Here is a 14,194-nt window from a genome sequence, read left to right as displayed (position 1 = left end):
ATGTTTCCGCTAATATTGCTATAGTGGTGGATTTAGAATCAGTTCGATTAGTTCGAGAGAAATTCCCTTGTACAATAAACAAAAGTCCATGTTTCACTGAAAAAGGAGGCAATTAGCTAGACCGCAAGTTCAAGACAGTATAAAGCACATCTAGGTTAGGCGAAACACTAACAAGAACTACTACTGCAGTATCAACAAACTATTGCAATGAATAATGTAGACCCATCTCAGATAATAATAAATGCAATTTGTTTGATTTATAAGAGAAAGGTTTGTTTGCTTTAATTTAATAATGATTATTCACAGTGGTAACAGATGGTCTAACCACTATGAATCGTCAAACGGATAATATTTTAATGTTCTCATTCTCCCTCCATCCCTCTTTGCTCCCACCTCCTCGCTCTCTTTTTAAATCATATTCTAGAGAAAAGTCAATAGTTTACAAAGTCCCTAAGTATGTTTAAAAATTATTTTAGAAGTGGCAAAATACTCTAGTTACTTTTCGCGAAATACAATGGAACAATGACATTGCAATGCATCAAGTCAGACAGCAAATATAACCATAAAGATAAAGTGCCAGCATAATAATCTCAAATCACCCGTGACCGCCAACAACGAAAACCTTTATAGTTCGTTTGTTGTCTTACAGTCGAAAATATAATAAGTAACCCTCAGGGGCGTTAGACTTTTATGTACAATTGTTTTTCATTATTACTGAGAGAAGTTATTACTTTACAAGAAATATGGAATACAAATAATCGGTTAGTATGGTTAGTATTACATTGCTTGATGTTTTATATTAAATGGTAAGTCACTATTACATTATCGTTAGTTACTATAATATATCAAACGTAAGATCGTAATGACATCTGCTTCTATAGAAACTGATGTACTGAGATTTCGTTCCAGTTTATTGCATTACCTGTGCTTGTACCAATAGTTGTTATAGTATATGCCGTCAGGTTTGATACATTGTCAGCCATGGTTGCTGAGGCTGTGCCGATAGTTCTTGTTGTAGTTGTGCTATTATGTGTCATGTTCGATACATTCATGGCCATGTTCGTCGTCATGGGTGCTGCAGTCGATATCTGGACTTTTTCAATGGTTATAACCGTTGTCGGCTGAAAGTCGATCATAGAAATTACAATTGGAAGACGAAAACACCGTGTTTATACCATTCTCATAGCAGATCATATAAAATAAACGCACATTACCCTTAGTAAATTAGTATTATGTTTTAGCGCAAACTGATAATTTCATGAAAAATGTTTGTATAAAAGAAGTTACGATTTGAATTTCTATGTCATATAAAGTGCAATCGGATAGGTGACGGACATTAGGCCTAAAAGTCTGACAAGCTGCCAGTTCCCTTGCAAATCGCGAGGTGTTCACCCCTTCGCTGGCTTTAGTAATGGTCGCCGGTCGATTATTTTCAACACGTTTCTGGAGTTTAGAGTCAATCGGTGATACTGTCTAAAGCTGGCGTGAATTTTTCCCTTGCATATTCACGCAAGGTTTCTTCCATTGTAAAATCTTGTCAGGGTCATGCGTGACGTATAAGAAAGTTTTACTTTTAATAGGAGTAATTTCAATAGATACTGAACCACAGATTTACAAATAATCATCATCATCATGTACAGTCACTTAACTGGTAGTACTGCAAAACAATACACGTATAAATGATCTACATAGTCACAATCAAGGCTGAACGTGCAGATTGGAGTTTTTAATTTTTTATATTGTCACAAGAACTAACACTCGTGCATCTTCGTGTACATTCGCCGTAAGTCGAGACAAAATGAAGGCTACTATTTCGATCCGAATGAATACATTGTATTCATTTGCTCGATACTAAATCTTTGCGTGGCGCCCTTACAATTTTATAAATAACAAACAGTTCCTAATGTTGCTTTGTAAGTTTCAAAGCAAACAAGTTTTAAATACCTTTTTGTGTCAAAATCCCTGAAAAACATATAAACAGTTTCTTTAATATATGCAAACAAAAATATTACCAGAGCATCATCATAATGCATATCGATTACATTCTCCCTTACGTTTTGTTAAGGTTAATACAGGTTGATTTTATAGCAAACTTTGATATCGTTGTCTGGTTTAATGCTTTTTACCTTTTCGAAGCATGCTGACACAATATTTTCTGGGAAGCAGGATCTGAAATATACAAATATAATAATGTTGGTTAGCAAGTAAAAAATTAATAGGTTGTACTTTTATGCTTTAACTTCTTCTGTTCTGTTAAGACTTATAACTGCAGTTCTTTTCGACATTACCACGCAAAGAATTGTTTCTTTTACTGTCCATATAACCAGTAAAGGCAGCGTTGAAGGTTTCAAAAAGAGTCTGGACTTCAGAGGATATGTTTTAAATCATGAGTTTAGCAATATAATAGTTCCCAGTGACATAAGTGGGTATGTATCGCAGAATGTTTTGGCCATCGTTCAAAGTATGAATACTTTAAAAACCGAATAAGCAAATTATAAAAAAAAGTGATTTTAAGAAATGCCGTTTTGTGACCGAGAACCCGAATTTCTCTTACTACTCATTTCTTTATGTGATGTGACGGAATCAGACATTTAAACATTTATCATTCAAGGTTCTTCGTTTTGCTTCTTTTTTTCAAAATGTCTGTCCCTGTTGTATAATCTCAGAGTGTATCATAATTTAACTTATATCTGAACGTTGGTAAGTATTCTAATATAAGTTATGCCACCACACAAAACTATTCAAGCAATGTATTTTTTTCACGCCTATGACAAAACTTATATATAAATTGTTAAAGGAGTCGAGAACTAAATTCGTAAATAGTACCTCTGTGCCATTAAGCAGTTAAAAGGATACCAAAACGGGTTTCATGAGACTTTTATGAACTAGGGAAATTAATTATTGTATATGATTAATACATACTGGCCAATTATTTAAACCACTGTATCTGCGATTTAGTTGCAAATTAAATAATGGCACATAAATCTGGTGCAAATTATATCCGAGATCCACTCTTATTAGAGACAGTTATGAAATATTACTAACGCAACAGAGAAAAACTGAGAAAGAAAATGCAATGTAACTAATTTTTATGTACAAATAATGTCAAGATATTTCTTACTATATAATATTTAGTTTTATTTCAGCAATATATTGACATTCACAGTGATAGTCATTATCTTATATATTGTTTGGCAAATAATTCACAACTGTTTTTCAGATATATCCCAATATTTGTTTACCTTCAGTTCGATTGGTTATCAATAATTCGTTCAACAGAACATGTGGCATGCATGTTAAAAATATTTCAAAAAAAAAAAAGATTCCTTCTAAAGCAATCAAAACTACTAGATGCCATAATTGTATATATTATCTGTCAAAACAGCGAGACGAAAGACTGATATAACCATATATTATTCAGTCCTAAATCACGCAAAATTTGTTTGCCAAAACATCATTTAAAATTGCATCACCAGCAGCAACACTGTTTAACAAAACATCATAATATGTTTGGTACATTTTACCCATTGTTTAGGTAACAAAACAAACTCGAAATATAGCTGATCTGCCAATCTTTCCATGCAACATATATACTGATGTATTTTTTTAAATTAAACGTTTCGTACGAAGTCAGTGTATAATCATCGTTAAAACTCCATATCTCACATCAATGTAACAGTAACGGCAAATCAGTATCTTCAACGTGTGTCAACACTAAATACAATTATAAAAACAAATTTCTTACTATTTCAAGTTTAACAAACAATGTTCTGTTATCTTCTTCAGTGATTGGCATTGTGATAGAAGAAATTAACCACTGTGTTTAAACTGTAGCCTAATTAACATTATCTACATTACATTTACTGAACTCGTTAAAAGTTTTTTAACGATCATTCTCATTATCTACAAGAATACGAATATAATCATCATAAGGGATTATAAATAAATATTTAAGGCACCTGTAATGAAAATTAATATCTTTAATAGTTACGATATAATTAGTAGGTAACTACATCAATTTACCATTATTAGTGAAATTTTGTAATGCATGTTATGGTGAGGAAAATGCCATCGACATTATATTGTAAATTCTTTTTCTGCTTCTATCCCTCCAGCTTTGAACGTCCGAAAAGGTTTAATAATTACATATATTATATCCTCGTGTGTTCATGTATCAGGTTACAATATTTACGTAAAAACTGTTTAGATTATCGGAACTATTTAATCAGTTTGACATGACTGTGCAGCCTGCTTTAATTCAGTTGACAGGACTGGGGCAATGGTAAAAATTTTGTTGTTTATATATGACGGTAATATCTTAATTCTATAACTAAACATTAACAAAAACAGAAATAACAAACATTACAATTCATGTAATTCATGAAACAGAAGAAAAGCAAATTGGGATTGTTGTAAATAATTATGTTTGTAAATAATTCACACTGTAAGAGAACTACACGTTTCTTTGTCCATAAAATTAAGTTTCCTTGTTAATATTTAAAACAAAATGTATACCCGCTCCCTTGAATCAATGCAAACAGAGTAGCTCTTGACCTTCGCAGTGAAATATGCGATCAACAGTAACACACGTGGCATATTTAGTGTTGGCGATTTTGTGCCAACCCGGAGTCTTCAAGGAACCAAACATAACTGAAGTCGGCTTGTCGCCCGACTTTCCTTGCTAAGTCATATACAAAAAACACCACTACCACCCTGAACCTATTGACGGCTGGTTGCTCCTCTCCTTTATTGACCTTTTATAGGGTATATTTACCTTGTTATGTATAAGATAGATCGGTATATAAAAAGAGAGACAGAGACCGCGAGAAGTAGGAAAGGGAGAGGACAAGCAAAAGATGACAGACAAAAGTCCATAAATGGTTAGAAATTACAAATATCTGCAAATATTTCAGATAGATATTTGTAAAGCTATAATTTGACGTGTACAAACTACTTATTGATGCCAAATCAGTGTTTTGATTCTTTCCAAAAACAGATTTTTTATTGCGTAAAATAACAATTAAACGTTTGTGTGATTTCATTGTGGGCTGTTATAATAACATTACAGCCACAATATGATATAAAAATCATATTTTGCAAAAGGAATAAATCCCATAAAAATATGCCGTAATATACTAATAACATATGTAAGAATTTTGTCATAACTCGTGACGCAAAAATTTCAGTCTTTCGAGTACTGATCTACTATTTGACCAGTTTGATGTTAAGACATGCCCACCATTATCTAGATACTCATTACACTTTCTTTCAGGTCGATACGTTAAAAGTGTTTTATTTCATTACATAACCATTTAATCTTACGTGCTAGATCTGGCGTTCGATAAAGCTGTTCAATCCGTGTTTCTCTATGGCACCCAAATTCGAAATACTTTGGTGCCTTCTTTGACGTCCACGCGTTGATATTTTAAAATGCAGTGAATCAAAAATTGTATAATACCAGTTAGTCTCGAAGCTAGAACTGTCTATAAAGTGTAAACAAGGGGTTGTGTAATAAATTCAAAACGGTATTCGTGTTTTGTACTGAGTCGGGGGAACGAAATCGTTTGATGTGACATGAATAAATCGAGACCTGACGGCTTCGACATATCACTACGCCATGTCAAAAATAGTTCATTTGTCTGACTCAGAAGTATTGAAATATCAGAACAAGTTTATTTTATTAATAGTAAGTACCTGTTTCGAAAGTTAATGCTGAGAGTGAATGTTATATTTGTTAGTATTTTGTGAATAATTATTTGATTTAGTACCTGAGTATGTTAGAATGACCATCATACAGGTCATCCGTAATGCGTTGTCGACCATTTCGTTCCATTGCTGTCAATTAAAAGTTATGAAGGAAATCCATGTGATTTTCAACGTATTTCCGTTCTCACTCAGCTATCTCAAAGAGCCACGTCAGAGTCTATTTGAACAAGACTAGCTTCACGCATATTACAATTTCGTACCCGGAAAATATTGAATGCGAAATAGTTTGAATTAGTTCACTGTAAAATAATTGATTATTTGTTTGAGAAAGTTGATCGCGGAATAATTTGTATCCATATATGTTAGCAATAATTCTCAACGAAGGGATTTCGCTAACATATTGTCTAGATAACGCTTGCTTACCTGATTAGATCAAATAAGGCATCTAGTGGCTCGGTATTTGTCGACTTCCCCGCCCGCTCGATTTCATTCTTGGATTTGCCCCTGTGACCAGGTTGGATAGCTAACACTAGGATAATGCCTAGAACTACAGCAGCAAAGGTTGTGGTCAGGAAATAGATGATAGTCCGCACGCCCATTTTTCCTGAAGATCTCAGATCCAGTCCACCGAGGGAGGTAATGATGCTGGAGATAATCAAGGGCAAGATCAACATCTTGAGCATGCTCATCAGCAGGTCTCCAGGGAAACGAAGGTAAAAAATCTTTCTCTTTTCAATAGGTTTCCATGCAGGATTGGTTCTCAGGCCTAGACCGAGTGCGATTCCGATGGTTACACCAGTGACGATTAGAATTATCAGTAGGTTATTCAAGATGGCGATCTTTACCTTTTGGCACAGGCTATTCGAATTTTTGGAGTCCATGTTTACACAAGTTTGTAATCTTTTATCCAATGTAGACACGAACTGAGAAAGAGTTCAGAACTGAAAGATAAACTTTCAATTATCAATAAAGATAAGAAAATAATATAACAAACTTAGGAGATTCAGGTCATGTTTGATCCAATTAATTCACAAACTTGGTTGTGGGATAGAGAATGAATTGAGTTAATTTTGGTCTCTCACGGGATCACGCATGAAAGAGCTTTTGATTTTCATCCTTATTAGGTAGGTCTACATGATCTCGGATAAAGAAGACACGATGACATGTCCTCGAGAAACAGATGGAAAATGTCGCAGGGGGAATTATACACCTGATGTGACTTGAACCTGGGACCTCTCTAGCTCTCTGGGGTGGATGGGTCACTCTACGACTTGAATTTATGGAGCCGATGCATCCTGGCCGTTTCTTTAACATAGTCCACCTAGATTCGGATACATGTGACATTATTATCCGTGATCATGTTGAACTCCTTAATAAGCTTACAAGTCTAATTCGGTTCATATATAGCAGGCCTATGTTTTGCGTGATAACACCCTTGTCAAGACAAAGATTTACTACCAGGGCAGTGTTCGAATCTGAGACCTTCTTAACTCTACACAAGTATTCCCCCATTTGAGCCCGATCCATTCGTGCAGCAATGGCGACAGTGGTAAACTTGCAGCTTTGTAGACACCCCCATCCTCATTTCTATGATGTAAGTCTAAAGCGGATAAACAGTATACAGTAAACAACCTTATGAATAGATATCTATTCATGAGCAAATATAATTCCAGTCATGAAAAAAGAAGAGTTGCAAAACAAGATTTAATCAACACTGCGCTGAGACGAATATCATGCAGACAACATGATTTGAACGCCATTCCTTTGTATGACAGCCGAACGTGCTATTTACTACACAATGCCCACTGAAAGAATCTAAAGGTCGTAATATAAGGAGGGTTTTTTTGGGGACAAGATGCGGAGTATTACTCTTATTATATGATTGACTTTTGTACTAGCGAAGTTTGTAACGAAGTTTTGAGAAACGTTTGAAACGAATCTCCGACTTGTTAAATATCCTGTTTTTAACTTGGTATTATAGCACTTGAACAACAAGAAGTGGACAATAGCGCTAAACCATATGATGACGAACATTCATTTGGATCATTCGGATGACTTCTGATCTAAACATCAACAAGGCGATGCCATATCGGCTCCATTACAGACGCAATGAATAGCATAATTTTATTTTAAATCTGTCAGTTTTCTGACACACACACGCACACACACAGACGCACACACACACACACACAAACTGACACACACTAAATTTATATTGACTGAAACAAATTCGAAATTTGGCTGATAGTTAAGCACTTGATCAATTTGCTTCCGCGTTCATGCTGGGCTACTTCTTTTCGTTTATAAATACCATTCACCCCTTTTAGTTTTGATTTTGACAGTGTACGTAAAAAAGTTGGATTTCGACTTGTCATAATGAATTCTAAGAGCCAAACATTTCAATCCAACACGTTTTAAAAGTTAGAAAGCAGTGGTTAGGTGGGTGAGTGCTCGTTTGAAATGAGAACCAATTTCGGTGCCAAACTGTTGAGTAACAGGTTAAGGGGTCTTGATGCTACACACAGGTGTATTGTTGTCAATATAATTCTAGCAGCTTTCGTTACACTTCTGATTATTTTAGCTGTAAAACCTAGTTTAGAGTGACTACTCTACTATTGTTGTTCAGGTGTGACTGATCTGTTTCTATGTTGCTGAAATGTACATATGCAAATGGGTTAAAATAGGCATGACTGAGCATAAAATAATCAGCTAAAGTATACGTATGCTTATATCTACACGAGCGACTATTCCACGTGACATTTGACCTTGTCATAACGTAGTAGTCGAATAGGACCACGACCAGACAGGGTATATAAGAATGTACATTAAAGTAATGCATTGTTTTCCCTTTGCAAAAAAAAAAAAAAAAAAAAATTATTCTTTATGTCTTTGACCTAACTCCCACAAACGTATATGTTAATTATAAAACATGTAATTTGGTTTTTTTAAAAATCAAATTGGAGGATTTTAAACAATGGGACGATAGGCTGTTTACAAGGATTCTGAAAAAGAAGTTTTAGTAAGTTCTTTTTTCCCTAAATATAACGTTCTTCTTATGGATCCGGGAGGCCGTCACAAAGGTATAAAGCAAAGAACAGGTCCGTCGTATATACCGCAAATTCGTTTTAATACCAAACTTAAAAGTTTATATTTTCTTATTTTTGGAATGGCATCCAAAGTGCCTATCACTATACACTTGTGTAGCTTTACACTGTGATTCAATTAAAATCAACATAGTACCACCTCATCTCTGCGATTGCTTCTGTACGAAGGGTGCCACTCACCAATATTGGGTTCGATATTCTTAAATGTGTTTGTTGAGTTTTCATTCCACATATTTTGCTAAGTATTACGAACGTGTTGATTTATACAATATTTTAAGTTAATATATGGAATCTTGCATTCAGAAACAGTTGACGGTACCAGAACTTTGACTCCATGATTTTCTATTTCATCACCCTCTATATAAATGTGTCTAGGTATTGAATATTAAGGAATACTTTTTGCCAGATTGTAAGAGCATATGACATTTCTCTAATATATGGAATATTAAAAGGTTGTCATATTTAAGATTTTTGCAAGGCTTTTGCTGTAGAAGGGGAATCCAATAATATGATGAAATTTGTTTTAGAGGTTACAGTGTAGTTCGAAACAGTGGGTATGGATGTAATTTCTGCAGTAAAAGATGAGGTTTTATCTGGTAACCTGCTCAGGATGGTTCAATGGGAATGTAACAATGTTAGGTCAATTTTTTTATATCTTTCGAACCGGATATATATATATATATATATATATATATATATATATATATATATATATATATATATATATATATATATATATATATATATATATATATGTATGTGTGTGTGTGTGTGTGTGTGTGTGTGTGTGTGTGTGTACATTACCTACATTAGCAGGAAATCCCCATGTTTTACACACCAACATTAGGAGGACCTCTGACATTAGGAGGATATCCTCCTAATGCTTCTTCCTAATGTATGTGGAGTAACACGTGAAAAAATTTAAATATTGGAATTGGTTTGATTTTTAAAGTTAGATCGTAATACATTTGGTCATATTGGTTGGTCCAAAATCTTAGAAGGATATGATAACATGTAAAGAAAGTGTGTAAAACAATATTTCCTTATGATATAAGACATACCTTTGGAGGACCGGATTCAAATACGTACAAACTGTCACTGGAAAGACTTGTTAAATGTATCCCTAATAGCAAAAAGTTTGTAATTATTAATTTTCTAATAATTAATGCTAATCGTTTTATAAATGAGAGAATACACACCTGATTTGTGCAGATCTCTCAACTTTTGTGTGTAAACATGTGGCACAATAAGTCCTCGCAATGTTGGTGTGTAAACAAGTTGACTGTTGAAATACAATATCTCGTGTTGATGTTTATACCAATGTATCGAGCTCTCAACGTTGATGAGTAGTCAGTTTAGCACGTTATATTTGACACATATAGCCAGTAGTGTGCTGACCTACCGTTAAACCCTGCATACATACATACATGCATACATACCAACCTACAGGTATGTAATATTTGTGGGTGTCATCTACCTTTAATAAAGTGTGAAGTTAAAAGTTACAAGTTTGAGTTCGCAGTCTCATATATTTAATTATGCAGATGGTGTTTAAAATGTTTCTAAAGTCTTTATAAATGTTTCGGAAGCTTATGAACCTGCGCATAATGGACTGAAGAAATCTAAATATAATTAGACTTTGTGATAATATTCCGACCAGCCTGCTAATGTCAGCGTTTTGCTGACGAATAAAATTTGCTGACCAAGTGCAAAATAATCATTGTATATGTCTATTATTTTTAACAGACAGCATGCATACTTTTGCGACGTTAGTCGAGAGTGGCAGTACAATTATTGACAAAATAACATAATTTCAAGACGAGCTTCGGAAAAACCGTTTTGCAATACGCTGAACAAACCGCTACACAAACCGATGCAATCTCACAGACTGTTTAAGGTCAATTAAATGCACCACAACTTCATTGTTACTAACTGTTATTGCAATTACATTACATTGTAGAATGTCACTCAGGCATATCTTCGCAGATATCCAGATTAAACCTGGTTAAGCAGAATAATGTATTTAATTGCAAAATTCCAATCTAATTTGTATTAGAACCATAGATAAAATGTATTATTTCATGCCAATAATAATGATATCGTAGGTCTTTCTTTCGTATATATGTTCATATTTTGAGCCAATGTCAGTTGCCACTCTTTCTTTCGAGGCACTCTCTCTCCCTCTGCCAGGAAACATATTTCAAATGCTGTCATGAGTGCATCTTTTTCTTCTTTTGTCCATTATTTTCTTGGTTTCTTTTCCTCTGGAGAGAGAAATTAACAGAGATAAAAAAATATATGACAATAACTATATTATATTTTAATGGGAATAATAAAGGCTCCATTATAAGATTTCACCCCATTATTAAATAAAAGGCTACTCATTAGTACAGGTACCGTATTCCCTTAACTTGTGAATCAGAAGTTTTAGTCTTAACGTCATAACGAATGCTGACCTCAGCATTGTTTTCTTCCCTTTAGCATATTCCATCTCCATGATACTAATTCTTTTCAGAACGTTATACCTGGCATTTTATTTTTCTTATATGGTTTATAAATATTGTCTGTGGTAAGTTAGTTCAAAAATGAAGAAGTAAAATATACAGTTGGATTAACTTGACTGATATTCAGAACTGAACTACTTTATTATTATTATTATTATTATTATTATTATTATAAGAATCGTGATGCTGCTACTTTACTGCCATGGGTTTGTATCCCTTAATAAACTCCTTCTTGATACACTTGGTCCAAACATACATGGTTTGGTTTGGTTTGATGGTTTACATCACAGCAACACAAATAGATTATTTTGTACTGAGGCAAATGGAGTTATCCGAGGACACATTATGGCAGCCGATATGATGGTAGGATTCTAACCGTAACAGTTATATTTATAAATACATGTATAGTTACATATGTTACGTTTGTATACATAGTGGTAGTAAAACTGATTTTAGAAATAAAATGAATATTAGCTTCAAAATCTGCGAGGTAGAGTGAAATATCTCGGTTTAGACATTCATCTCAGACAGCTTCTGTTGAGTTCATGAAAACCCGTTGGACTCTTTTGTTAAAACTAAATTTAAACTTCAATTCTCTGATTATGTAGATACATTTTATTCACGTTTAATTACAGATTTGGTTTCAAAAAGATCAGATGCTGTATATATTGATTATACCCAAAGTAAATGAAAGTAAATTTGTCATAGGCATTTTTATTTATTTAAAATTTCCTTAAAACTTAAATTTAACATATGCGACATCTGCAAATCAGTTAAAGGCATTGCGTATGCATTTAGTTCCATTCCCTTTCAAACAGGATTACGTCAGTTATTTAACAAGAGTCTTGTGGTGTGGGCCTGTGAGGTCTTGCCTGACTGAAAAACTACATCAAAAAGCCACTTATTTCCTATATACATATCCAAGAGTCTAGTACGACTATATTTTGCAATATACCCTACTTGACAGGCCTTACTATTCCATCTAATATTTCACAATGCTCACTCATGTACACGTCCACTTGACTTTAATTAGCCAACCATAATTAGCTCCAAACATGTAAATATGTTGATTATTAGAAACTTGACAACACATATTTACAGATCCTATACAATCTACGTGACATAATGGAAACAAAAAAACAGTCATGCACCAAAAAGAAAAATTATAAATATACATAACACATACCCTCATAAACGAAAGGAAAGATGTCTTATGAATGACACAAACTATATAAAACAAAGCACTATAGAACAAAGCTACGTGAAAGTGCATCTGCAATCAGATTCCCTTTTCCCTTGATGTGCCTAATGCCGAAGTTATATTCCTGCCAGAGCAAACCTTAACTTTAACAGGTTGGCATTGACCTTGTTCCACATTATTTCCTAAAAATGTAATACAAGCTCTGCAAAAGCACACTTTTAGTCAAATTAAATGTCAAATTTGTCTCATACAATCGAAGAAAGAATTTTTGGATAGTTTCCAGCTGGTCTTTCAAGGCGTTGCTGTAAATAATGTCTTCGATGTATGCACCAAAGCCATCTACATGAGATGCATCATGTTCATTAAATGCTCGAATGTTGAGAGAGAAATTTTCATACCGAAATGCATCACTTTATTTTGGTAAAGTCCACGCGGGAGATACAAATGCTGACATTTTGTTTGCTCTTCCGTAAGTGGAATTTGCCAAAATTCTCACTGCACGTCGAAATTGGTGACAAATATATCATTTCCAATTTTGTCAATGCGGTCATCATTTGTTGGTATTGCAAATGAATTTGTTTTGGTGACACTGTTCAATGTGCTGTAGTCAGTGCACATAGGTAAAGTATTTATCTGGTTTTGGCACTAGTATACATTGCGAACTCCAATTACTTTGCTTGGTTCAATAAAATCATTCTGAAACAAGTATTCGATTTTCTATATCAAACATTTCTGCTTGAGAGCATTCATCCTGTGAAGATGCTGTTTTACATGAGTTGAGTCTACAATTTCAACATCATGGTAGATTTTATTAGTTTGTGTTGGAACATCTGTAAATAAACACACATATTCATATATCAGCTGTTTTAACCCATTCCTTTCTTGTGTATGAAGATGCGAAAGATTCTGGTCCAGATTATTTCAAATATCGGAATTCCGAAGAACAGTTACACCAAAGTCACTACAGTCTGATTGCAAGACATCGTTTAAAACCACACGGTGTTGGACAGGTAAAACTAAATTCATAGACTGATTAACAGAACTATCGCTGTCTACATACTCCTTTAACATGTTTATATAGCAGATTTATATATGTTCCCGCCTGTTGATAATATAATTTAAGTAACTTTCTTTTTAACTGTATAAAGAGAATAATACTTACCCTAAAGAGGATTTTGATATGTGGACAAGACAGCTTATTATCAAACTTAGAGACATAATAAAGAAGATCATCGGTAGAAAGAGGTATCTCCTTAAAAAATTCAATGATCTACTGACAGTATGGCCAAAAGCAAATTCAAAAGGACTTAAACTTAATAATTCTTAAACTGATCCCCAGTATGAAGTCTTACTGATTTATATATAACCATTGTATGGAGTTTTATTGACTAGACTAAGAATTTCCTGTCTATACAACTTTTAAAGCTAATACGACTCTATAGTCTTACACAAAGTAACTGAAAAGAGCAAGAACCAATAAGTTTTGTAAAATTTAACAAATAATTTATATCCATAAAATACAAAGTGTTTATTTAAAAGATCTTATGGTAATGCGAATTAAATCCCAAATAGTCCTAATAGTTTTATTACAAGTTCAAATGTATGATGTTCCAACTGAATTCCATTGGTATTAAAAATGATTTCTAATATTGAATGCGTTGACACGCGTTTTATCTCAG

General features: G+C 33.8%; 1 protein-coding gene across 1 annotated transcript in view; it reads right to left on the bottom strand.

The window, feature by feature from the left end:
* Positions 1-14,194, bottom strand: part of LOC149807556 (excitatory amino acid transporter 3-like) — a 49,235-nt gene that overhangs the window by 11,502 nt on the left and 23,539 nt on the right. The window contains exons 2-4 of the mRNA XM_089967717.1: positions 6,130-6,647; positions 2,127-2,169; positions 923-1,121 (exon numbers count right to left, since the gene is read on the bottom strand). Of these exons, the coding sequence (XP_089823843.1) occupies positions 923-1,121; positions 2,127-2,169; positions 6,130-6,587 (700 nt within the window). The 5' untranslated portion in view covers positions 6,588-6,647. The remainder of the gene's footprint in view (positions 1-922; positions 1,122-2,126; positions 2,170-6,129; positions 6,648-14,194) is intronic.

Source organism: Sinohyriopsis cumingii, chromosome 1, assembly GCF_028554795.1.
Source record: "Sinohyriopsis cumingii isolate HCF-2022 chromosome 1, ASM2855479v2, whole genome shotgun sequence".
Lineage (NCBI taxonomy): Eukaryota > Metazoa > Mollusca > Bivalvia > Unionida > Unionidae > Sinohyriopsis > Sinohyriopsis cumingii.
This window is presented reverse-complemented; position numbering and strand designations above follow the sequence as displayed.